The sequence below is a fragment of the Antedon bifida genome, chromosome 5, assembly GCF_963402885.1.
Source record: "Antedon bifida chromosome 5, ecAntBifi1.1, whole genome shotgun sequence".
In the NCBI taxonomy this organism is placed as follows: Eukaryota; Metazoa; Echinodermata; class Crinoidea; order Comatulida; family Antedonidae; genus Antedon; species Antedon bifida.
The window spans coordinates 30,212,908-30,240,166 of record NC_136230.1 but is presented as its reverse complement, the minus strand read 5'-3'; the positions used below and the strand labels follow the sequence as shown (position 1 = coordinate 30,240,166).

At 31.0% G+C, this 27,259-nt stretch overlaps 1 protein-coding gene across 2 annotated transcripts in view; it reads right to left on the bottom strand.

Annotated features, from left to right (window-relative positions):
- LOC144843592 (vascular endothelial growth factor receptor 1-like) overlaps positions 1 to 27,259 on the bottom strand; it is a 31,903-nt gene that overhangs the window by 4,161 nt on the left and 483 nt on the right. The window contains exons 2-15 of one of the 2 annotated variants that reach the window (XM_078700438.1): positions 16,350 to 16,691; positions 15,773 to 16,054; positions 14,785 to 14,930; positions 14,362 to 14,560; positions 14,209 to 14,262; positions 13,072 to 13,371; positions 12,081 to 12,410; positions 11,352 to 11,675; positions 10,539 to 10,835; positions 8,127 to 8,405; positions 5,526 to 5,656; positions 1,582 to 1,720; positions 1,293 to 1,397; positions 466 to 576 (exon numbers count right to left, since the gene is read on the bottom strand). In XM_078700438.1, coding sequence (XP_078556564.1) covers positions 466 to 576; positions 1,293 to 1,397; positions 1,582 to 1,720; positions 5,526 to 5,656; positions 8,127 to 8,405; positions 10,539 to 10,835; positions 11,352 to 11,675; positions 12,081 to 12,410; positions 13,072 to 13,371; positions 14,209 to 14,262; positions 14,362 to 14,560; positions 14,785 to 14,930; positions 15,773 to 16,054; positions 16,350 to 16,691 — 3,039 coding nt within the window. The remainder of the gene's footprint in view (positions 1 to 465; positions 577 to 1,292; positions 1,398 to 1,581; positions 1,721 to 5,525; positions 5,657 to 8,126; positions 8,406 to 10,538; positions 10,836 to 11,351; positions 11,676 to 12,080; positions 12,411 to 13,071; positions 13,372 to 14,208; positions 14,263 to 14,361; positions 14,561 to 14,784; positions 14,931 to 15,772; positions 16,055 to 16,349; positions 16,692 to 27,259) is intronic. The other variant, XM_078700439.1, reaches the window with a different exon arrangement.

Below are 27,259 nucleotides of genomic sequence, written 5' to 3'. Positions count from 1 at the left end.
TCGCCTACTAGTTGAAAACATAATATATAAACATGAAATGTTGTTTATTGAATGTGATAGGTACTTAGACCTAGGGAAATTAAATAAGTGCTTGAGGTCCAAATAATCATGGCTTAAACTTTGGTAGTGATGTGAAGTTGGTTTGATAATTTTGTCTATTAGGCCCTAGCAACATTATGTCTTGGAATCTAAATTTTCATATAGAAAAACAGAAGAATTTGCAATCTTTATATTATTAAATTATTGTATTTTTTCTTAATTTGATGAAAAAGCTTTCAAGTGTTATGTAACAACCTTCTCTACAATATTACATAACAATTTAATTTGAGTTTATTAAACCAATTACTGATTCATACACTTATTGTATTATAGCTAAAATGGGATACTAATTAAAGCTTTCTTATTTTGTAAAATTGTATTAGTTTTAACCTCTGTATTTTTAGTAAATATCAGTTGTATTTTTACCATTTCTGGTGCAAGCTCCAAGCAAATTGACAATATTCAAATGAGGACCAATGTGTACAAGCATCTTAAGTTCCGTCATCAACGCCTTCTTTTCAGTCTCGCATGCATCCTCTGAAAGAAAAATATATTTTCAATTAATTTTATTCCATAAAATATACTTTTTAAGCTCTTTCTACACTATTAAACTTTATGTGACAAAATATTGTGATGTGATGGACATGATATCATATGACTACCATATTTGGACATATCACACTTAACTAGTTTGATAGTGTAGACATAGCTTTTAGTAAGCATAGGATTTAATTACACCTGTAGACGAAGTAAACAAACTTGAGAGGAAATAGTGCCTTGAATTTGTTTTAGATTTTGACTTAAGTCATACTTATGGTTGACCTGGGAATGTTTCATGGGAATATAAACTGTAAACATGCATGCTTTACATCATACAGCAGCAATTTCAGAATAAATTCTACCTATTACATGACTAATACTAAGTAAACACTGCCAAAAATGTAGTGATGAAAAGTATATTTCAACTGTTTAACTTTAGGTTTTTCCATGTAAAATCTGTACCACAAGCCTAGGATCAATTATAGTTGATCTGGAAAATCACAAAATACTGCAGAATACAGAATAATTGTGCTAAAGGTCACAAAAGAGTAAATATTAGTGATGACTGAAATTTGAAAGTATATCTAAAAAGTTTAGTAAATATTCATCTATAGAGGGGGCACTTGATGCATGATACAAGTCATCATATTATTTGTTTCCAATGTTTTGCCTTTAAAAATAAAAAAAAAATGTAACTAAAATGTCTGATTTACCTTTCAGCATCTTGACTGCGACACTTGTGAGGGCGATGCCTTTTTCGATGCCAAATGCTTCAGCTTTGTACACTCTGCCAAAAGCACCTCGGCCAATGATGCGGCCTAAAACAAGAAGTTGGTTATTTATCATTATTATAAAAATTATCAATATATTCGTCTTTGAACTACATTTTTATGCAAGTAGTTGGCCTATACACTCTATTAAAGATTAGATTTAGAACCATTCAATGCTTTGACTGTCGTGAGAATATTAACTATTCATCCATAAATGAATCAATAAACTTACTCAGCTTCAGTCGTTCTCTCGGAAACTCCCATTTCTGGTCGTAGGGTAGATGTTCACAGATATCTTCAAGATCGGCAAATGAGTCGAGATGGATTGGCAAGAGCAGGTCATGTGAGTAGCAAGGATGTTTGTCATGTTGCTGTAGTAAAACATTAAAATTTGATTGCAAAAAAAAATGTAATGTAAAGGCGATATAATATAAAAATTAAACTATTTATGATTATTGTTTTTTTTTATCTGAACAGACAACTAACTTGATGCCTTGGCCAATGACAGCTATCTTGTCATATTGTTTGCGTGGACAGCGATTCACTCTCTTGAGCACAAAGGTCATGCATGATAACTTATGATTTTCATGTAATGTAAAGATGATAATATAATTATAGCTATTTATGATTATTGTTTATGTTTTTTAATCTTTATAACTTTTTGTGCGGTATTGTACGGATTGAGACGAAATGTACATGCTTCAAAGTTTGATCAAAATTTGTGAATGTTTAGATTTTTTTTGGAGTGAACCATGACGCATGGTTGATACAAGTTAACTGTCAAACTTTTGAAATGAAACATATTGCAGTAAAACATCATTTATATAAAAATAAACATGATAGTAGGACTACCTCTTTGAAATTTAGTATTACAGTAGGCCTACTATAACATACAATATAATTATTTTAGGACATTTTATACTTGGAACTAAACTTTGCAGTATCCACTTAATCTTTTTCAATTATAACAAAAGATATCTAGTATTAAGTAAAGCAAGTGTTTCTTTATTTGCAAAAATATCATTGACTTAGTCTCCTGTCATACAGAAACCTCAGGCTTTAGAACCAATACTGACTTAAGCACAGACTACCCTCCGGCTTTAAAACCAATACTGACTTAAACACAGACTACCTTGAGGCTCTGCTCTCAAGTACCTAATTCAAAATCTATTCAATTTAATCCTTAACCCCTGTCTACACAGTTTGTGTGACAAAAACATGTGATGTGCCCATATGGACATGATGATGTCATATAACTACCATATTTGGGCATATCACTACCATATTTAGGCTCATAACACTTTTTTTTTGTCAAACTAGTTTGATACTAGTGTAGACATACTATAGCTTTACAGTTTTTGTATGATTTAAATATTTGGTTTATTTTTGTTATTTCCAAATTGAATAAAAGAAGGTTTAAATAAGTCTATAACCATAATAAATAAAAGAATACATAAAATGTAGATAAATTGAATAAAGAATGAATAAGATAGCTTGAATATGAATGCATAGTAGAAGATTTTGAATTAATATGAAAGATCCAGGGGCTAAAAACAGGTGATTTGTTACATTTTTGTGAGAGTGGTACAAGCCCCCTAGAAACCCACTCCAGCTATCACCTGCCCCGAATTCTCACATTACAAGTGACAGTCCGGCAGGAAATGTCACTTAGGTTTGCGCTGACTCATTTCCGCTGTACGCAGTCGATGCCAACCCCACACGGTACCAAACAGACATCCAACCCGACGCCTTGGCCAATGACAGCTATCTTGTCATATTGTTTGCGTGGACAGCGATTCACTCTCTTGAGCACAAAGGTCACGCATGACTGATAACTTTTCACATTGCAATTCATGTACTTTTTTTCTTTTATTAATTTCAATATTTCTTTCATAAATAATTGTTCTAAATTTCCGATTGAATTAGATAGCCATAAAATGTTATACATTTCTTCAAAAATAATAAATTTCAACTTATGTGAGCTTATTAATAAGGTTAGGTGATATTGAAAATTAGTTTTAAAGTTTTAAAATGTTCTTTAATGCCGAATGTAAGATTGCTATACAAACATTTATTTAGTTACAAATTGTTTGTTTTGTTTAACTTTTTGCCAAACAAAGTTTTTTCTTTAAAGATACTCACATTAATATCTTGGTATTTCAATGTTTGAAGTTTGCACATAAGTTGTTTATGTGCATATTATCAGATACTATGCTTTTTAAATGTTGATACAAAATGTATGCCTAGTCCATGGATCTCTCCTTAGACCATATGTACCTAGACCAGTAAGTTGCTAATTCCCTACTTAGACCACTGTTGTTTGACATTTTAAAATGAAACTAGACAGACTAATGTAGGCCTATGTATTACATAATCGTCAACATGTAACCACTGACGTGTGATGCGTAATCAATGATGCGTAATCAATGAAGCATAACCTTTCGTTCGCATCATGTGAATTCCTCAGCAACATTCCACATTTGAAGGAAATGAGTTTAAAATGTTGTAACAATCAGAGGTTTAAATCGAGAGAAAATATTTTAATCAATTTGTTATTAAATCTATTATTCTGTTATTCCTTAAACCGTGTTTAAATCTGTAAATCAGTATAATACAATTATTTGAATTTCATTTCAGAAACCCGACAGCTAAATGTTTCATCCAACAGATGAGTAAACTTGGAAACTTTAAGATTTTGTGAGATAAAAGGAAATCTGGTTTGCAATGTTTGAATGCATATTGAATTAAATAATTTAAAATCAGCATTTTTTTTATTTATGATTATAATTTAATCACCTGAATAGATGGGGGAAGACATATTTGGGTCTCTGTTTCTTGATAAGCACCGACACACATCTAAATTTATTCATATAATTGAAGCATGTGTGGCGGTCAAATTTGGATATGGTCACTGAATTACGTTAGGGTCAGTTGGTGGAGAAGCATACTAACGCGTAAAAACTGTTCCGCTGCGTAACCAACTAACATTTCCTTGTATCGGTAATGACTTTAATTTAAATCAATTAACTTTCGATGAGTTTTAAGAACTTTCTAATTGAAATCTTATTAAACTTAGCACTTGAGGCTTGTTATTCTTATTAAACTTTCATAAATAGTCTTTGCATTTATTTCCGACACTAACCAAATTCATTGCCCCTTGACACCGGTGTCGACGGAGTCTGTTCTGTGTAAATAACAACAAAGTGAAAGCCCGGCAAATTCTTCACATATATAGATATATATATCACTTTAGATCTATATATATTAACATTAATTTCTGTATAAAAATCAAATTTTAATTCTAAATTTCAATTTCAAAGCTGGTAAAATAATGACAAATCTCTAAGAAGTTATTTACTGTTTATTTCATCACATTAAATTTTATTTTCGAATTTAATTACAATTTATACAAGTTTTGTATTATTATGTTTTCATACTACTGTCCATTGAGCCACATGAAACTTCGATAATAACATTAATTCAAAAGCGGATTTTATAAACATGTTGTCACATTCAATCATGTTCAAAACATTCACAACATTGCGTAACACCCAAACAAATCCTTGACTCTTTCCACTTTTTTTAAGATCCAAATTCGTTTTGATTTTATCTATAGATTTTCACAGAAACCTAAGTAATGCCAATAGTATTGTAAACTTGAGTAAGAGGTCTTTGACCTCTACGAGACAGCGGTCACTGACTCGTAGGTGATCACAACAAATAGGAGAAACAATTAACTAATAAAACGATCCATCACTTGGTTAATTAGCGCAATCAATCAGCAATTCATTATTCAAATATTTTTGTAATGTGAATAACATTTTATATGTGATCCAAAAAAGAAGATAATTGTATTTGAACTGTACCGTACTAGATACTTCAGCTGAAATCAAGGCATATAAGTGATGATATAGGGCCAGTTGGTTGATAGTTTGATTTACCGATGTGTTTTTGTCATTTTTAAATGACAAATACCTTTTATTGTAGTACAACCTTATCTCATATAGATAACGGCCTATTTATAATAGTTTTTAACAATATGTAAAGCAATATTAGTCTGTGTGTGCATTCTTCCTCATGAGTACACAACAAATGTTTTTACATGAAGATGTACATGAAAGCCTATTTGTTAATTAACTTTTCTAAAAGTTGGTATTCCTTATTAGACTCACTTACCTGTCGTTTTTTGAGGAAGCAGAAGAACAGAATAAAGAGCACAACAATACAGAATGATCCAAACACTACTGCCTTGAGGATCTCATCACTCATACCATGTGACCTAGCGAAGTCTGTGTGTTCTTCTGGATCTATGTCAAGAAAGAGTAAAACAATGTAAAGCTCTGTCTACACTATCAAACTAGTTTGACAAAAAAAGTGTGATGTGCCCAAATATGGTAGTGATATGCTTAAATATGGTAGTGATATGAACTCAACATGTCCATGTATGGGCACATTTTGATAGTGTAGACAGAGCGTTAATGAGCTTTTGATTTGTGATGACTGACGACCTAAGTCTTGGATCGTTTTCTGGACCTAAGCACCACCAAACCCATCTCAATGTCTGAGGAAGCACATTTAAACATCATCTTTGTGGTAATTTTTTAGGTTCCATCAATCCTGAACATTTGAAATATATTTTTCATGATCTTTGGCCTGGATAAATGTGATAAGTCCCGTGTAAAACAGTTTCTATGTTAGAATGTTGACTTCATCATGTTTCTTCTTAATAGTTTTGAGTTTATCCGGAATAAACGTTGCGGTAAATAAATGTGTCTAAACTTCGTTTTTTCTTCATAATCAGGTCAATGGAACGTGTTTACGGAACTTTCTTAATCCGAAGGTCATGTGACTTATCAGATGACTAACATTGTGACTCAGGTTTGCTAAAAATGTTTAAAAATGACGTATATTTGTTTTTTTCTTTATATATATATATATATATCTGTGTCTGTGATGTTTATAAATATATACATTTGCACTGATGAAGGGCTAGTGTTGCCCAAAAGCTTTGCAAATTTTTTTGTTTTACTTTATCATTTTGATTTAGCTTTTTGCTTATTTTATTTGTGTCTCCATTGAGATCCAGCCACTGATACATATAGCATTGTCATTTTTTCAGTAATTTGCCTTTGGATTTGTATATACATTTGTATATACACTTTATCTAAATAAGCACCACTTTGTGAAACTTTATAGTTTATAGTAGTATTACAAATTATCCGACAGAACATAATTTAATTTTGTAGTAGTTGTCATTTAATTACAAAATTTGATTTATGCACATCATCAAATATATTAATGTTACTAGCAATATATCCATCCAATTTAGATTAAATTAAGAAAATGGTCTAAATATTTTTTGGCGTTCCAAAATATTGGAATAGCTAAAAGGTCCCAAACTTGAATGTTGCGAGTACCGGTCATGTACTGAATTTTGAGTAGTATGCTAGTATAATACAAATTGTACATGTCATTTAGATTAGCAGATTGGTAATTGCTTCATTCTTTTATCATTCAAAAGCAAATGGTAAAGCAGACTTCACGTGAAGAGTCTTAGAGAAGCCACATCCATCCTGATGAATGAAAACATTCTGAACTACAGTACATCTGATTGGATAGCAGCCAATTCATCTATTTTGAGGTACGTCTATTTCTGATGCGTCTTATTCATTGTTTACATTAAAAGAAAGAGTTAGATTCAATCTTCAAACTTGGATTAAAAGTTCTATATTTTAAAGGAAGATTGAGACTCATTCTTACCTGATTAAAAGTTCTACTTTTTAAAGCAAGAGTGAGATTCACTCTTTTCTGATTAAAAGTTCTACTTTTAAAAGCAAGAGTTAGATTCAATCTTTCCTTGATTAAAAGTTCTATATTTTAAAGGAAGAGTGAGATTCATTCTTACCTGATTAAAAGTTCTACTTTTTAAAGCAAGAGTGAGATTCAATCTTTCCTTGATTAAAAGTTCTTTTTAAAGCAAGAGTGAGAATAATTCTTCCTAGATTAAAACTTTTTTTCAAATTCTATTTTATCTAACAATATGTCAATTTCATTAGATATTTTTTATAGGAAAATTTGCTAAATATTAGTGACTAATTACAGAGGTAAATTGTATATATTTTATTGTAAATGTATATAAAAATATATGCTTTAATATTCTGTGATATTGTACGTACTTGTTAATAATAGTCCAAGGGTAAATGATTGTATGCACGTTCTCATGTCCTTGAGCTTAAGAAACACGACCCTCTCAAGAAATACGTTTGAACGGAAATGTCTTTTGGCAAGAATTCAATATCTATCTTGCTTTCCTGAGAAATGTTTTTCAGTAAACAGTCTGAAAATTGCTTTTATTATTATTTTGAAAACTGTGTTTATAATAATTTTGCGTAATCTGTGGCCAATAACCTCCATCTAAAAATTACCAAAACAAGGCTATAAACTGTTCCTTTTTGCTTTTTTTTTGAAAGAATAAATGTAAATTCTTTAAATATGTATGAATTATTAAATAAATTAAGGAATGAATCATTGAATAAATAAATGAATAAAAGGATGAATAAAGAGTCATTTTACATAAATTTACTATACACTTACACACACCAATCTTGTATTTTGAATGATGTACTTTATCTGTATTTTATCAAATTTTAACCTCATTTTTGTATTTTCATGTGAATTTTTAACTTTGTTCAAAGTTAAAACGATTTCAAACCATGTACTTTTTTTGTGTTTGACCATGAATAAATAAAAATATAAAATAAATATGTAGACACTTACATAAACTCAACTGTATCTTGGCACGATCAGTTCCCAATTTGTTTTCCCCAATGCACAGGTACGTTCCATTATCCTTCACCTGGACATCCGTCAGGTACAGGGTTCCATTTGGATTGTTGTATAGATGCTCTGGAAGGAGTCTTGTTGTGGTACTGTTGACGACATGCTCCCATGTTATGGAAGGCTTGGGGACACCCAACAATGTGCAACTCATTGTCACGTTGCTTCCTAGCTTAGCCATCATGTTAGTGCTCTGTGCCGCAGAAATTGATACTTTTTCTATATAAAAAAAAAGTTTTGTTTATATTACAAAGTTTTTAACAACAATATTGTATATAATGATTACGAGGCCATCCCTGGGTATAGGTACATCCCTGGCTATAGGTGTATCACTGGGCATAGGTACATCCCTGGGTATAGGTACATCCCTGGGTATAGGTACATCCCTGGCTATAGGTGTATCACTGGGCATAGGTACATCCCTGGGTATAGGTACATCCCTGGGCATAGGTACATCCCTGGCTATAGGTACATCCCTGGGTATAGGTACATCCCTGGCTATAGGTGTATCACTGGGCATAGGTACATCCCTGGGTATAGGTACATCCTTGGGTATAGGTACATCCCTGGGTATAGACACATTCATGGGTATAGGTACATCCCTGGGTATAGGTACATCCATGGGTATAGGTACATCCCTGGGTATAGGTCATCCCTGGGTATAGGTACATCCCTGGGTATAGACACATTCATGGGTATAGGTACATCCCTGGGTATAGGTACATCCATGGGTATAGGTACATCCATGATCCTACAATCATTTATACATAGACTTAATTAAAACTTTTTCTGCCTTACAACCGCACCCACAATGTATTTAGCAATAGCTACAGACAAATAAACAGTAATGCCATAAATTTTTATGACTATCATTTTTCATAATAGTTGTAGTCAATGTGAATATTAGCCTACCCCGATATTTATAGTTGATTTGTGTATTATTAATAGGGACTTTGTTTACAAATGAAATACCCTCTTACAATAGTTTTCAATTAGTTTAATTGCAAAACAACAAATATAGGATATAAGCACTTAAGTTCAGACTAAAATGCAAATTATAGTTTATGGCATGATTAACACTACAGTAGAATAAGGGGTAATACTAATGTCCCAAACCTCTGTATAATAGATATAACTCAAATGGGATATTAAACACATGTGTCTTCAATAGGATTTTTGCATACGGGTTAGAACCTACGAGTCGTATGTTAATGGATATAGCTCAGGCGTGGTTGTGTTGTATACAACCACGGGAAGCCTGTCATTGATTTGGAAGCCTGCAGCCTGTTTTCAATCAGCATTTCCTGTGTGCGTACTATGTAAAACACTGTTGAATCATGGGAAAATGATTCGTAAATACCCGGATGTTAGGAATAGACTTAATCTGAGTACGTGGAAAATAACATCATACTTGACCTTAAGTCCTATTCTTAGTTAGAGTGAATACGTTGTGAGTATTGTGTTTGGATAAACGCATTCATTTGATAAATATCAATTGTTGTTTTATTAATAATTTATTTAATAATTTCTTACAATTTTGAAGTTTTAGTTTGTTTTTTTTCACTATTGAACTTAAAGCTTGCTTGCTGTGGTGTCCCTTTTTCACTTATATATTTCCTTTCTTGCATTATATTAGTTATGTTCATTATTGGTTCTACATTTATTATGTTACTCTGTATTTTGCTCTATTATTTGTCGAAATAAATGTTATTATTATTATTATTATTTATAAGAATTTTATATAAGAATTAAGAATAAAGAAATATTTCAAATATAATCTAATTGTTACTGTAATGAATTTAGTATTAACACATATTTTGGAAGTGCTGTTTAACTTTGAATAATTTGTTGAAAATGTTATGATGATAAATAAATGAATAATATTGAAAAACGACTAATAAATCGTCTACGTTTGATTTAAATTAATTTAGAACAAACTAATCATATTATGATCTTATTTTCCCAATATGCAAATTTATGAAATCATGGAATTGAGAGGAAATTGTACAAAAAAGACAGGAAATGTGAGTCAATGCTCCAGAAATGAAAATCTAACTTAAAAAAGTAAAAACAGAGAACAAATGGAGTGTAATGTCATTGTCAAAATATGTAAAATAGTTTTCCTTGCCCTAAAAATCTTCATACAGTAGAATTCTTTTTGTTAGGTCTAAAGCTCTGTCTACACTATCACACTTTCTGGACAAAAAAATGAGATGTACCCCTATATGGACATGATGACATCATATCACTACCATATTTGGGTATAGCATGACTTTTTTGTCAAACTACTTTAATAATGTAGACAGAGCTTAATATACAAAAATAAAACATAAAAAAAAATATTTTAAATACCTAGAACTTTGATATCAGCCGATGCATTCACCCGTGCAACACGGTTCTCAGCGATACACGTATAGCGCCCACTATCTTGCACAGATGTTATCCGACTTCGCGTGATATTTGAAACAATTGTGTTTCCTTTAGTGGATGGATGGTTTTTGGTAATAATGTTTTTGCCGTCTTTTAACCATCGAATGGTTGGTGTTGGGACGCCCTCAGCGGAACAGCTGAGGTTGAACTGTTGCTGTTCACTGGTTTTTGGTACCTCCATACTTTCTGGTCCAGTAAGTATACGTGGCATTTCTTTGTCTGTTTAAAATAAAACATTTATAACCTAATTTCAAATAAAAAAGCATTGTAACATAACATTGTTAGTTATTCATCATCAGATAAGCATAGTGAAATGAAGAGATTGAGAATGCCTTTCGTTAATATTAATGATATATTGTCCCCCTAAAACTGGTTTTTGGTTAAAATTTAACATTTCTTTTGTCTTTTTGTGAGATAATTATATTTTTTGGTTTATTTTTTACAGAAGTAAATAACTTTATTAAAACTGCAAAATGGCCTATTTAAAGTCTGATTTTTTTTAATCCGCATTTTTCATGTTTTTTAGGGACAAACATCTTTAACATTTTCTTTTCTGTTTCAGCGAAACTACAGGTTCATGTGTAAGGAGGCATTTGTTCAGGGCATCTCTTTCTATAAATTTAATTTATTATTATTATCATTGTGTCCTCATCTCAGGTCCTGTTACTAAACACGCTATCAGAAGAGAAGGAGAGAACAGAGAGAAAACATAGAAAAATCAGTTGCATTATTTACCAATAACTTGTATAACTACGGAAGCATTAGCTGTCTTCATATGTCCATAGTTGATTTTCTTATCTGCAGTACATATGAACTTGCCACTGGTAAACAGGCCAACGGATCTAACAGTCAAAGTGGAAGTCTCTGTGAGTTCATCTTGATCTGCCTTGATTTTGTAATTATCATCTGTGTGTATCGGGATTGTGTTATTCTCAGAGGTTATCCTACTCCACTTGAGGTTCTCAAAAGCATAGATGCTAGCCTGACATGTGACAACAAGTTTGTCACCATTTACTGGTGACACTGTTGATGCTGTGACATCAAGACCACTAGCAACATCTGGCAAAGAAAAAGAGAAACTTTATTCAATAAAATTTCAGGGAGTAACATATCCTTTCACGCTCTATTAAGGCCAATTTACACAACAAGCGGTAACGGTAAGCGGAAACGCACGTAGCTTGTCCAACATAGAAACTGTATCTGTTCTGAGCGGAAACCACCCGTCCGCTCCGCGTTGTGTGTAAATGGTCAACAGGAATAACAAAGATTCTATATAATACTTTATATTACCATTACGCTCGTCTGTGTAAATTGGCCTTTATGCATATCCACCTTACCACCATCACTCCCCTCCCATTTCTTTAAACATGGTGCTTTCTTTAGTGAAAAAGTATTTTGTTGCTGTAAGCATATAAATAATGTTTTGTAAATGTTGTTTTTAGAGTGTAAAGTGTATCAATTTACCTGTAATCAAAAAGTTGACAAGTTTGCTAGAGTTGAAACTCTCCTCTTTTACCGCGACCTCTGCCACCGCTACACAAGTGTAGTTTCTCATATTACGTGCTCGCTTTATGTGTAGAATCTGTTTATCAAGCGATGATTCTTCCACGTAAAACTCATCAGCGATTTCCGTGCTGATTGGATGCCAGTAGGTACCATCACTATATGTCCAGTAAACGTGCGGCGCAGGGCGACCTTTACCAATGCAGGTCAGCGTGTAGTCAGAGCCGCGTTGAAATAGTGAGGGCTCCCTCGCTGGTGGAGGCTCTGGTTTTATTTCTATGGTAGGTTTAACTAAAAAAAAAACCAATAAAAACATGATTTTTACACAATAGAAACCAATGAAATGGGAAAAGTTCCAATGCATTTTTTTTTCTTAAAAATCATGCATTATAATATGATTATATGTATTTGAAAGCATTTTGTTTTTTATATTTGTTAATATTTCTAACTTTTAGAGTCTGTCAAATTAGGTCGTACTTGCTTATTTAGACTTTCTAAATCCGTTCATTTCAACAGTGAATCAGATAATTTAATTTTAGTGGATGTTAAATTAACATTGGCTGACTTAGTGGGAACAAAGAATATATAGGATACATACTTAATTGATGTTAAAGCAGCCTGCCAAAAGTCTTTGTACCATGGCCATATCCCAGAGACCTATTTCCTGTTTGCTAATTGGAAGATACTCCTCTGAATTTTTGTTTGTAACTTTTTTGGGGACAATTACTTATCTTAGTGCATTGATACTATTTTTATACCTACATGGTTGATGGTATCATAATTGAGAGATTTTTAATAATTACAGAATTTATTTAAAGATCCTATTGTGTGAAGAAGTGCCTTCTGCCTTTTGTCACAAACAATTATGCATTAGAATACTATATATCGCCTAACAATTGAAATCTCATAAACGTATAATTTCTTGTATAAATTAACATGTTAATGATCGTACCTAAAACCTCAAGATCAAATGTTTTGTTGACGCAGGCATATGCGTTTTTACCCACGAGCATATACTGCCCTCTATGTTCTTCTTTAACGTTGCGTATCAAGAGTCGCCTGATGTCCGTCTGTTCTCGTGGTTGGTACATTTTAATGTCTTTTGGTGTTATCAGCACACCATCTTTATACCATTGGTAATCAGCTGCTGGGTATGACTCGGTGATGAACGAAATACGGAACCTATCCTGGCCTTTGAGGACAGTTAATGGGTTATTCTGCCGCATTTTCTTTATTGAAACATAACCGCTTTCTGTTAGGAAAAAAACAATTTTTTTTTAAAATGTTATTGAAATATAATCACTTTTTGTCTATAATTGTTATTCTTCGAACAGCCTTGTCTTGTTAAAAAAAAACAAAACAAACAAAATCTGTGTTTTCTTATTTTTTCACCTTCCATAATTATTAATATTTTTTGTAGACTTTGAGTGTATTGATATTTGTCATTTTGTAAAAATGGTTTTCTATAGGAATATGTAATACAATGGTTGCAATTATAAATTAGAAGCAATAGCTACACTACAACATTGTTACCAACATGCAACATAATTTACCAACATACAATACAGTAACCAACCACCAACCAAAATGATAAGGACTTTTACAGTTACTCAGAAAAGGGATTTGACTATGAAACTTGGAAAAAATGAAGAGTCTTGGCAAAATTTTTTCTGATTTTTATATGGAAAAAGTGACAATAAATAAAAGCAAGTAACATGACATAAGCATTGTATTATTTTCACACGACACAGAAATACAAGTATAATGCTGAAGCTTTGTGGTTAAAATGTTATGATCATTCCAAGAAATTTGTGGTACAGGGTTTTGATTGAACATACACCCTCAGAATAGGAAGGGAAAACAAGCTGCAATGCCACATAGCTGCGTTTATAAAGTGCCAATAAGTACATATATAGTGATTATTATTATTACTAAATACTACTACTACAATGAATATGATACTGTACAATGATAATGTTAGACAATGAATTAATAAAAACATAAAAGTTATATGTATATATATTAACTCTTTTTTTTTTTTTTACTAATAGCATGTAATAATTAAGGCAGATTGACGAATGATATTTACTTCTGAAGAGGGGGTTAGCCTGCCCCATCCTCTTGATTGAAACATACCCACGCTCTATTTGAAAAGAAAAGTAAACAAAACAGAAAAAATGAAAACAAAAATTCAACTAAGTTTGTTTAAATGAAAGCTCATAATATGAACTTGTCTTCTTACCAAGAACTTTGATATTCACAGACACATTGCGTTCCCCTTTGCGGTTATGTGCAGTACAAGTGTATTCCCCGTTATCTTGCAGTGTAGCATTCTTCACAGTCAGCGTATTAACTAATCTGCGATAAGTTCTTTTATGACGATTTACAATTTCAACTACCTCTTGGTCTTTTTTGACTTCCGTAATACGATTGGATACACCCTTAAAGAAATAACAAATTTATTAAAATTAAGTTGATTTTATGGGTTATCCTTGGTTTCTTATTTAAATAAATGTATTTGCTTGTAAATTGCTTGTATTCATATTGTCTTGTAATCTTATGTTGAAACCGAATAAAATCAAATCAAATCACATTTTGGTCTTTCGGGTAAGTAGTTTCTTCAAAACTTTTGTGTTTTCAAAGTAGACATTTCATTGATCCTTACCTCTGTACCCAGTGAAGGGTAAGTAAAATACAGGTTGTTACTTGTACTCAACGGAACCTCAATTGTGCAGTTGATAACAACATCTTCTCTTTGAATTAACTCGCTTTTGCTTGCACGTAACGATGGATCCGGGATTGGTGCGTTAGCTGTGTAGAGGCAATTTGCATATGTGTTAGCAGGTGTAACGAATGGCATGCAACCCTTTTTATTCTTTGTCTCTCTCTCAACTACCGACCATCGAACAAGCAGGACTTATTTGTTTTACTTACCGTTGTTTGTTAACTCAAGAAACTTTGCGTATCCTGTACATGTACAGAAGAAACTATATTGTCGGAATATATTATGTGTATATAATTACGGAGCCAAGTATAAGAAGCTACTAATGATATTTGGACCCAATGCATGCTCTCACAACACAGTATAGTGGGTAAGTTGGATCTCACTAAAGCTGTAAACACCAAACATTTTGATTTTTTTTATTTAATAGACAATTTTAGCAATACTATGTGTACAAATTGTTTTTTCATAGAATTATGAGAAAGTTTTCATTACAAGGTTTTTGCAACAAAGTTTGTGAGAGAGTCACCATTATAAATATATAATAGTTACAAGGTTTTTGGAACAAAGAAAAGTACGAAGCCATAGCATCCCAATACCAATATCTCTGATAACTGAAACCCTAAACAAAAAACGCATCAATTTTTTCATATTGGATTGCATTTAGAAAACCAGACTTTTCAGAAAACTCAAAGAGGGACTGCCTATAGGTTGTCAAGTTTAAAACGTTCATAAAAATCAAGATGGCGTGTCATTTCGTCAGCCATTTTACAGATGTTTTATACTAAATTTCATTTGTTTATTTCTCAAGTTCTACTAGGTATTTGAATCTAATTTTTGCTGTGTTGTTTATTCACATTTAAAGGATTCACACAAAATATATTTTTTTGAAATTTTAAAATCCATTCATATAATCTTTAAGAAAACTCACCCTCAAAATGTGCCAGGAACATCTCAGTAGCGTAATATCTCACTCCCTGATAGGTAAACACAGCCGCGCATTGCATCATCTCATTAAACATAGGGTCGCCTCTGGCACCAATGAATCCAATTTGAGGGTCGTATCGTAGGTTATCATTCATCTCAAAAGTACGATAACTAGATTTTAGGTTCACCACGATGTTGGGATTACTAACGCGACAGGGTAGGATGAATTGTTCGTCTGGGAACACGATTATTGGTTTCCATTGGACTGGCAAAAACAATGAATTATCTAGAAAAAAGAGATAATATCGTATTTACATTTTTAGATTTAGATAAGTACAGTATAAATAATTATTAAATATTGTATAATATATAGAAAAGAAAATCTAAATAAGCCATGAATGTTGGTTGAATACAATTGCGTATTTGGGTCATTGGGTCATTAGGTAATTTAAAGTGAAGGTGCCCTTCCCAAAAAAAAAAGAAGAAGACATATCTCAGATGCTTTCATCTCATCCTTTCAAAAAAGGGTGGTAATTGGAAGCTAGATGCCTTTTGAAAAAGATCTGAATAATGGTACTTACTTTTAGCCTCTGTGATATATACATACACTGTGTCAGCCGTCTGATTATTAATCAATGGTGAATCTTTTGCCATGTATTTGTTATAAACACAGCTATAACGTCCCGTGTCTGTGTATGACACATTACGAACGGTCAGAAAAGCGTGAAACTGCGTACTACCATCGTCATTAAATGTTCTATTGTGGGAAATTATCAATCGCTGTTTCAATGGGTATTCTAGTTCGCCTGGCGGAAAGATCCACTCCATTAGAAGAGTGCCCTCACACTTTAAAATTAAATCACTCCCGGCTGAAACAATTTTCTCCTTTGTCTCGGAAATTAGATGTGGTGGTTTTTCCGCATCTAAAAAAAAATAATGATATTTAGAAAGCAGAAAATAGTTGATAAACTTTTATCCAATCAAAAACATTTAAATAAGGATGATGGTATACATATTAATCATGGACAACAAATGTTCAAATTTAAAAAAGTGGAGCCATTTTTTAAATATTACAACAGGTACATTGTACATAATAGTTTTGAACAACTTCCGGAGAGAGCAATATAACTTGGAAACTTAGACACTAACAGCAGGAGAACTCATTAAGATCTCTCAAAGCTATAGGAAGATAGGTTATTTCCGAGAGACGCGATCAAAATCCTTAGGAAGGAGAAGTAGTTACGTATAAAAGGCGCAAAAAAAAACAATTTTATCAGATGATTACTGATGTATGTGAAAAAAATCATTAATGTTTGACTGTATATATTTTGTAAAAAAAACAATACTATACTAAATATAAAATGCATTTTGTTAAAAAGTAATATAACAATAAAAAAAAATGTTTTTCTTATTTTACCTTGCATACATTTCAGCCATTATCTAGAGTCACTATGACATTCAAAACAACCAAGATACATTTTCTTTGAACTTTAGCATGATCATTTATACCAATAAGCAGGTTATTATATTATTGAGTAAGTGCTTTAATTAATCAAATTAAATTAGGCAAGTCTCATAATTAAGTTCAGAATGAACAAAATGGTAAAAGCTAGAACATTCCCCTTCTCCTTCACCTCCCTCCCTACCATTCATTTATTCTACCATATTTATTTTATAATAGACTAGATTGACTGGCCTACACCCGTCTTCACACTAGAAAAGTACAGCTTTTTTTTCTTCCCTTTGCTTACTAATAAAATGTTTCTAACCTTATGATAGACTCCTTGAACTTATGATGATCTTTCATAATTGATATTATCAAAATACATGTATTATATCAAACTTTTGAATGTCTTTTTTTTACAAGATCAAAGGATGATCACTTAAACCCATAGAATGGGGTTTTATTAGACTAACAGGTGCCAAAATATTGTCTCTCTTTTTTTGTGATTGGAGGGTTCCAGGTAACCTTGGTACAAGATGGGTTTAAAATACCTTAATAAAGCGATATAATAGTCACTGTACTTTATTTATCAATGGATCAAGTAAACAACATTAAGTTAGTTAAGTTTTTAAGTTATTTGTTTACTTGTCAGGGAGGTGGGTGGGAGATGGAAACCAATAACAAACATGAAAACCATATCCCAGGGTTCAGGGTTTTATACCTAACTACATCGTGACTAAAGTCTCCGGTAAAAAATCGAGATATTGTGGTGCCAAAAACATAATTGAAATAAATCTGTTTTTCTATCAAAAGTCATTATTAAATATTCATGCACTTTAAACAACCTAAAAAATGGCATATTTGAAAGATTGTCATAGACACATGACCTATAAAATCCATAATTGACCGAAAACAGGATATTTAAATTTTGTAAAGTTGTTTTTATGTTAGAAATGCTGCACCTCGACACTCTTTGATTTGTGAACTATATAAAACTTTCACTGGGTAATTTGTATATTCTCCTGAGCGTTCATTGGTTGTGCATTTTTGTTATGTAGTTGGTTGTGGGAGGTGGGGGATGGGTTTTGGTTATGGGAGTGATAGTAAAGAAAGAAACTGTTCTGTTTGAGTTCCTCATTTGGAATGTCAATAGAAATAGAAAAGCTGCTAGGCACCAATGCAGCTAGCTCCATTTGACAGCATCACTCCTGTTATACATTGATCAAACGTAACTGTAATTAGTTAATTTAGCTTAATTAGTACCGAATGGGTGACTTAACTAAACAAAGTAGATGGTCATTGTAGATACCAATGTCCAAATTACCTGTGAAAGCTCTACATCATAAATCTCATTGACCTGTCATCAACCTGGTAATGACCGAGGTGTTGTCAGCTGAGGTATTAATCAGACGTTAATTAGACATGATCAAATTAATTAATCTTATTGGCCATTAACCTAACAGAATCAATTAATGTAGGAGAGTTTTGATGTGGTAGAGTGGAGTTTTGGAAGTTGAAAATTACTTTTAGGGGTTGGGTATATAGGGATGGTTTAATCATCAGACTCCAACCCATGTCTTATTGCAACACCCATTTGCAGCCTAGTTTTGCTTGGGCTGGAGTTCAATGTAATTTCTACATACATATGTATAGTTGAAATATTCAATTTTCTAATAGAGACATGTTCTGGATGATAAAAGGCATTTTAAGGTTAAAACTTAAGCAGTATACTTTCACCTATCATTATAAACATAATTGTTGTGCCTTAAGGGATGTGGCCCTTGCAATATGTTCTATGACCTGTGTCATCGTCAGGCTTTATATAATGTAGATTGTAACATCATCATTGATTTGGAGGTTGAATTAGCACCAGACGATTATTTATATTACACTAGCCTATAGTGACATATATTCTGTGTAAATAAATAGCTCTCTTATTCTATGATAACCTTTCTTTATTATGCTCTGTCTACACTATCAAAGTAGTTTGACAAAATAAGTGTGATGTGCCCAAATATGGCAGTGATATGCTTAAATAAGGTAGTGATATGACAATCATCATTTACTTTACTTATATTAATTGCACTGAAGAAGGATTAGAAAGAAAGAAAGAATGCAGTGCACTTTTATTCTGTATATTTTACTTTATCATTTTGATTACAATTTTTTATTTGTATCACCATTGAGACCTAGTCACTGCTATCCACAGCATTCTTCCCCAATAATTTGCCATTGAATTTATCAGTAATATATTTGTCAAAAATATTAACAATAAGTTCTTTGACCCTGTAGCTAATACATCTAACTAACAACAAGTCAAGGTTAGGACTAAATTAGTAGATTAAACAAGATAGTGTAATAGGCCTAATTAAGTAGGCTACAATTTTAAGATACCCAATAATAGATAAAAATAAAATAATAATTTTTTTTTAATTTTAAACAAAAACAGCATAATTGTAAAGATAACACTTCATATTTATTTAATAATAATTACATGTATTGCTTCTTACTTTTAGCTTCTTCTCTTTTTTAAAATGTAACCAATGCTGTATCTATTGCTGTACCATAGATAGATAACCTGATATATATCTAAAATCTAAAGTGTTAAATTTCATATTGGCCATATTTGCACATATGTTGATGACAGGTAGGACACCAGATATTATAAAACAAGTAAAAACATAATCGAGTGATTTTTCAAATAAAAAAAATATATATCAATATTATAAATTAATTCATCATCTTTTGAAGTTTTTATTTTTGTGCGATTTTCACATATATTTTCTCCAAACTGTTTAGGTAAAATTAATTGTGTATAAGAAAAAGATATTTCTATATTGACCCCTTTTTTTGGTAATAAATGTTTTACAATAAAATAAATGATATTGTAGAGAGTTTTATTAATAATTTATTGTTTTGTTATATTTTCTATCAATTCTGTACATGGCAGGTTTCGCGCTGCTAGATATGAAACAATAATAAAATAAATATCGTATTCACAAAGCACTTATTATAGGGCATTACAGGATTAATCATCCTTTTCCATTACCCAATGTTGAACCTTTTGTTTATATATAATTGTTTAGTTTATTTTTTTCCCAATTAATAATAGTAATTATTGGTTTTAAAAACCATACTTAAGATCTTCTTGTAGGACATAAAACATTTTTATTGTAAACTAAAGTGACATTATCCTTTTTAAAATGAAACAGAAACAAAATTATTCATGAGTGTAGAAATTTACAGTTCAAATCTATGTCAAAATATTGTCAAAATGAACTCTCCCAATACTGGACTTTTTGTAGGTCCAAAATGTCCCTAATTCTTTTTTACCATTAAAAACACATTCTGAATATATGGAAACCCAGACATATTACATCAGCCCAAAGGTGTCCGGTATTAGGAGAGTTGACTGTATTTATAAAATAATTTTTTCAGATAGCCGTAAGACTTTATAGTAAGTGACAGTGTAAGGTGCAATTTATATGTTTAATTGAGTTTTGTTTATCTTTGATTATAGTATTTATGAGTCTGCCATGACCAAAAGAGTTTAACTGTATGAATTTGAATTATTTTGAATTGAATTAAATTGAATCGAATTGTATTGATTTACGTTGAATTGAATTGTATTGATTTACGTTGAATTGAATTGGATTGAATTAACACTACAAAGTCTTGAAATAGTTTAGGACAACAGGTGTACAGAAAATTGGAATTAAAGCTACTGTTATGACGTCTTTTCAAACCACACACTTCCTATTTATAAATAACGACCAACTTCTAGTGTTGTAATTTTAAATTTCATTAACAATTAATAAAATCAACTATATTAAGATAAATAAAGGTTTTCTGAAATCAAAGAAAACTTAAGTTGTATTATAGGTAAGTATATTACATTAGAACCCCTCCTTTAGAACACCTCTAATAGGATACTTTCCTGTTAAACTGATGTATCTGCTTTGTTTGAAATTAATTAAACAAGGTGGATTATACTTATAGACATAGTAGCAAAGAAATTAAGTAAAATATTAAATTCTACTTTTTGTAATACATTCCATAGACAACGTTGTCTTGAGCACGGTTGAAATCTCCAGGGCTCAAAATGTACAAACGCAAAACAGGAAGGAATTATTATAAGTACGCGTGGCTGCTGCCGCCGATGCTTTCTTGCAACTTGGACATTGAATTAGAAACAAGCAAACAAATCCTTTTCATTTTTTTTCATTTATCGGTTCATTAAAATTAAGAGAAATTCCAAAGAAATTATCAAACAATAATAACAAAATTCTAAATGAAGTAAAACAATAAAATGTTTTAGAAGTAAAAGTGTTAAGCCATTGAGTGGGTAAACGCAAAACGTTTCAAACAAAACTTGCTTTTTGGCAACTGTTCCTTGTACTAATTACTTACTACTAAAAAAACTTCAAATTCTAAGTAAATACTTATAACTAATATTTAGACGGTATTGAATAACATGAACCGGTAGTAATAACCTTGAAATTCATTAATAAGCTCGTAGAAAAGTTAAAATTTATTTGGCCTTCGTAAAACTACTGTCCAAGTAGTTCCTTCCTTACATTTGATAAACTTCTAGATAGTTTGGAGACATAACTACACACTAGAGTCCACTAATAAAACAAAACAAACATAACATAATACTTGAAACAAAGTGTGGCGAATTACTTTGTCTTTGTTTGCCACTGTTCCTAGAACTATCCAGAAAACATTTTAAAGTTTAAAAACTTTTATAATATATTTCAAAATTTTTTTAAATTTTACTTAGTAATTTAAGTTGAACAATACAATATTTCTTCTTTCGATTTTTTTTCCATTTTTATATAATATATATCATAATTTGTTAGAAATTGCTATGTACTTTAATTTAGGTTGTATTTCTTCTTTTTAGTTTTTTCCATTTCTAATGATTCTCCTTTTTCACGTGACAGTTTACACATGTATTCCTTTCATACAGAAAAAAAGGGAAAAAAAGTTATAACAGCTTAAGTACATAGCAGTTCACATGTTCTCTTTTAACCCTGTCTAAAAGTGCATGAACCTGGATCTCGGCCTGTTAAATGCGAACCCACTCCTTCCCATGTTGATGTAAAAACGCCCCTGCAGATTTTTTTTTATATAAAGGAAGTATATGTTTTTTAATAGGAGGGTGTTTTCTAGCGCAGCCCAACAAAACATTTGGCTAATACAATATGGTGAGTGGCTGAACCCAACGTTATTCCAAGTATCCTGTTTATTCAAATACTTTACTTAAATAATTCTTATAACTTCCCACCGCCTTCCAATTGATTTTCCTTTTGGCCAATAATTGATCATCGCTTTGTCTTAACAATAGCAATCTAACCACAAAATATTTACTTCGTACAAGTGGCAGAAACAAGTGTGCCCTATTTAACGATCTCACCTTAGCCAACATTTAAGAATTTAAACATGTTGATGTACTTTACTTGCATAGATGAACTAATATTGTACTCTATATTGCTTTTTTTATATAAGAGTAAAATTGTGAAATATTTTTCATTAATACAGCTTAAATTAGTAGAAAAGTAAATTTTATATATATATATATATTTTTTTTTTCTTTTGTCAAATACATTCAAATTATAGTGCATGACAAAGTCTTATCTGATATAAATTAAAAATATACACACAAAATTTTCAGTGATTTACCTCTAAATTTAATTTCTTTATAAAGTTTGTTATATACTTTTAAAATAAAAGAAAATTATATCAATTCCCACATAGACTTCTTTGACTCTTCATAGAAGACAACCTACACATTAATTAGCGTTACTCTAAGTACGGATATCACGCCCCCACAAGGCAATAACCATCAACGGATGTTTCCTTTCTCTTGCGTACCATTAATTGCTTTTACAATACCTACATAATATTAACTGTCAGGGTAGGGGAATTAACTATGGTATTTTAGAAATTGCGTAAAAGTGTCAAAATCATTTTTATCACTTTAAACAAAGAATACAACATTTCTACAATTGTGCACAGATTTAAAATGGATACTATAAAAAGTTGAAATTAAAGTGTTGTACAATAACAACAGATCATTCATGAAATACTAAATATTATATTTACAAAAGATTTGTTTTGTAAAAAGCTAGAACTATCGTCATAGCATTTAGTCAGTGAACAGGAAAAGGGTAATTTAGCGTTCTACGTGGAACGATTGTTCCACTGCAAAGACTGGCTGCAAATGGACAATTTTAATTGGTTAGTCATCAGGTGATATCAAGGGGTATAGGTCAGGGGTCGTCTTAAGATTCTGCAGGGTCCCATCTTTACTCCGCAGGGAATTAAGTATTGAGATAATGGTCTCAGATCTAACCAGGGTTAGCTAGTGGTTAAACACTTCCCTGGATAATTTTTTTAGAATGGAAAATACAACGCTCTATGTTTAATATCTCATGACAGCTGGCATGCTCATAACAATGTTTAAAAGTAAATCTTATTATTGTGTTATATCATTACAAAAAAAAAGATTAGTATGCATTTACAATTATCTTCTTACTTCAGTAGTAGACCTACCATCAACTTCTTATATTATAATCTACGTAACTTATATTAAAATATCTATCTCTTATGAATTTAAATATTAATATTTTTTGGCATGGAAGAAAAGTAACTTTCTAACCTAGATGGAAGATTAAATAAAGGTAATCATGTTGAAACTAAATTTCTATTGTCATTTTGAAAAACAATGTGTATATTATTTTTCAAATAGTACATTGAACTACATACCAAAATAAAGCATGACTTTCATTTAGGAAAGACTAAAACAAGCCACAAAAAAAGAAAGAATCATGTGAGACTCTTGCACACATACTAAAATCTGAGCCGTAACAGATACTTAAGAGGTACCAATTACTCCGAATATCATGTTTAAGTTAAATCCACATAGAGAAATAAAAATTAGAGTTGCTTCAAATCTAACCAGGTCATTGTCATGGGAAGTTTATTACTAAATTCTGGATTAAACAATTTAAAATACAGCAATTAAAATCTATATTTAAACATAAGAGATGACGCTTTCTTAATTTTATTTATTAGCATTTAAACATTCATTTGTATAGACAATATGTCTGGATATCAAAATAGTAGCTTTTTAACTTGTTTGACGTGGGTGCAGGCTGGGGAACGCGAAGGAAGTAAGTCTATACTTAAACAAAGCATTTCTATAGATAGGGCCTACAAATAGTCATCTAAGTCAATAAATAATATATTCATTTTTTATTGGACTAGTCAATATATAAAGTTTTTTATTTTATATATTGGCGACAGTCCTTGGCGACGAATTTTTGAAATGTAGTAAAACAATAATATTTGTCAATAGGAGATTACCAAATCTTGGACACGCGTGGGAAAACTTTGAGAAGGATTTGACATCGTGCGGCAAGTGTGAGCGGAAAGATGTCATTCACAAACAAACGGCCTCACATGACCTGAAAAAACCTTGATTATTGGTCGCCGCTTCGGTTTACACTCCATACAAAAAACTCTCATTCATAATTTTCGAAGGAAATGCCATCTCTACTCTACACACACTTAATGCATTCTACATGTGTATACAGCAAGTCTAAAGATGTTCTTACAGATAAGATAGTAAGTAGTAGATACTATGCGACAACATTTACGATTTCAATACCTGATCTTTCGCAAGATCTTCCCTTGTCCTTAGTAAGCTCATCATTTTCTTGATAGAACCTTTATCGTCAGTGACCTTATAAAAATGATACAATATGAACCAAAACAAAATGGTCTTTTGGAATAGTAACATTCAATTGCTTTGTCAATATACACTTTTAACATTTTCTCAACATCATCAGTTTTTCTAATTACCTCACAGAAATATTATAAAAGTTACTTTGAAACTAGTGTCAAAATGGTGAAGTTGTTTCAAAACAAGATTTGGCAATTATCAAACAACTACATATTAAATCTTTTTGAAACTTTTTTTTGGATAGAGCAGACCTATAAAGTTGCTGGAATTTCTTATTTTTTGTTTTGTTTTAACTTTTTAATTAACTGTGAGGACTACTATTGTTAAAGTAACCTAAAATGTAAGAAACACAAATACATATTATGTGTTTATTCAATCACCTTCATCAACGAATGCAATGGGAATGCAAAGGAACTACGAATAAATCAGACCTTGAATTCAATTAAGCAAAAATGAAGATGTAACCTAAATAGGGTGTTTGGTTTACTTTAGCTTACTCAACAGGTGTATAGCTCAAATCCTGGTTACTAAATCAATTGTTGACCTTCTTAGTCTCAATCTTTCTCATTATTTTTAAACAAAGGCAAAAACAATAAAGATTATCCTTTATTGTATGTATTCAATACTTTGATCAATAATTGGTTGATAATAATGATGTAATATTAGTATGTTTTAAAATGTCCATATTAATTAATAATATTTATTTTAGAATTATCTTTTTTTTTTTTTTCAGCTGTAAAAATGACATTATTATTATTATTATACAGTAATTCAATATCATTATGTTTATATTATATTTTTAATTTTTTAATGTCATAAACATATATGTCATTAATTGTTTATATGACATTTAAACAAGTTATGTATTCATTTCATTAACATTTATATTTCTTTTGGAACAATTGCTGAAGGTTACAGGAAGGGGGCCAACATCTGACCTTTGTTATCAATTGAATTTTTCACCCACAGGTAAACACGTCACAAATTGAATCTAATTACATTTAAATTTTCCAACAAGAGTTTAACATGTGGTATGTATAAGTACATATCTTAAAGCATGTAACTTAACATCAATTTATAAATTGGTATCATTAAAACAACATAAGAGCCTTTGGCTAATAAATGTTCTATGCATTTTGTCACACTTTGTTCCTAACCTTTGCACTATAACTTTCATTTACATCTTTTTACTAAATAGATTTAATGATTAATTTAAGTATACCTTGTTTACACATTATATTAAACTTGCAAACATACTTACCTCGAATTTGATTTGTTTAAAGTATAAAATGTAAAAGAATAAATAAAATTATTTTTTCAATCTTAAAGAAATGTTTGCATATTCTTCATATATTGAAAGTTGGTCTTAATAGTCTTAATTTAGCAATGGTATATGAACAATTTATAACATTACAATCAACAGGTATCAGTTCATCCTCAATTCTAGAAACTAATGTTTTTTTAGATATTCTGGTATCCAGATGTGTTTTAATGAATGAATTTCAGACCTTTTAGAACTCAGGTAGTTTTGGGAGAGTTTCCAGTTTTTCAAAGAGAGTTTCCAGTTTTCAAAGAGAGTTTCTAGTTTTCAGAGATTCTAGTATTAGGAAATTCAACTGTTTTAAACTAGAAATATTCTTTTACAAGTTTTTTTGTTTATTCTGTTCTGTTGTCCTTATTTATTTTCAGAAGCATAACTTAATGTACCCGAACAAAGCAATATAATAATAATGGTTTTTTTTTAGTTATTCAGAATTAGTATTACAATAAAATCAAGGTTATACAGTACTTCTATGAATCATGTTAACTAGTTTATACATATTTATGACACATTTGTAGGGGCATTTTTACTATTTTGTTCACACATAGATAACACATTCACTACTAATATTAAAAATAAGTTTGTTTTTTTATTTTGAACAAATCATTTTACACAGAATATCCCAAAGGGCTGAAAGTTCTTCAAATGTCGCAAAGTATAAACACACTGAATAATAACATCCACACAACTTATTAAAAGCATGTCAAATTAATCTACTAATATACATTGATTTATGCAACAGAATTTAGGCCTTCATTTTTGTGACATGTTTATTACTTTAAAAATATATAAATATAAGTATAATATTATACTTTGTTGAAAGTAGAATTTATAGTGGTTAACAATAATATGAATCTGCAATGTGTCAAATATTCATAGTCTTTAATTAAAGTTAATTTACAGGATTTAAGAAAGAATAAGATGTAGGCTCAGATAAATTTGCATAACACTTAAAATGCATAAATGACCCGCCTCT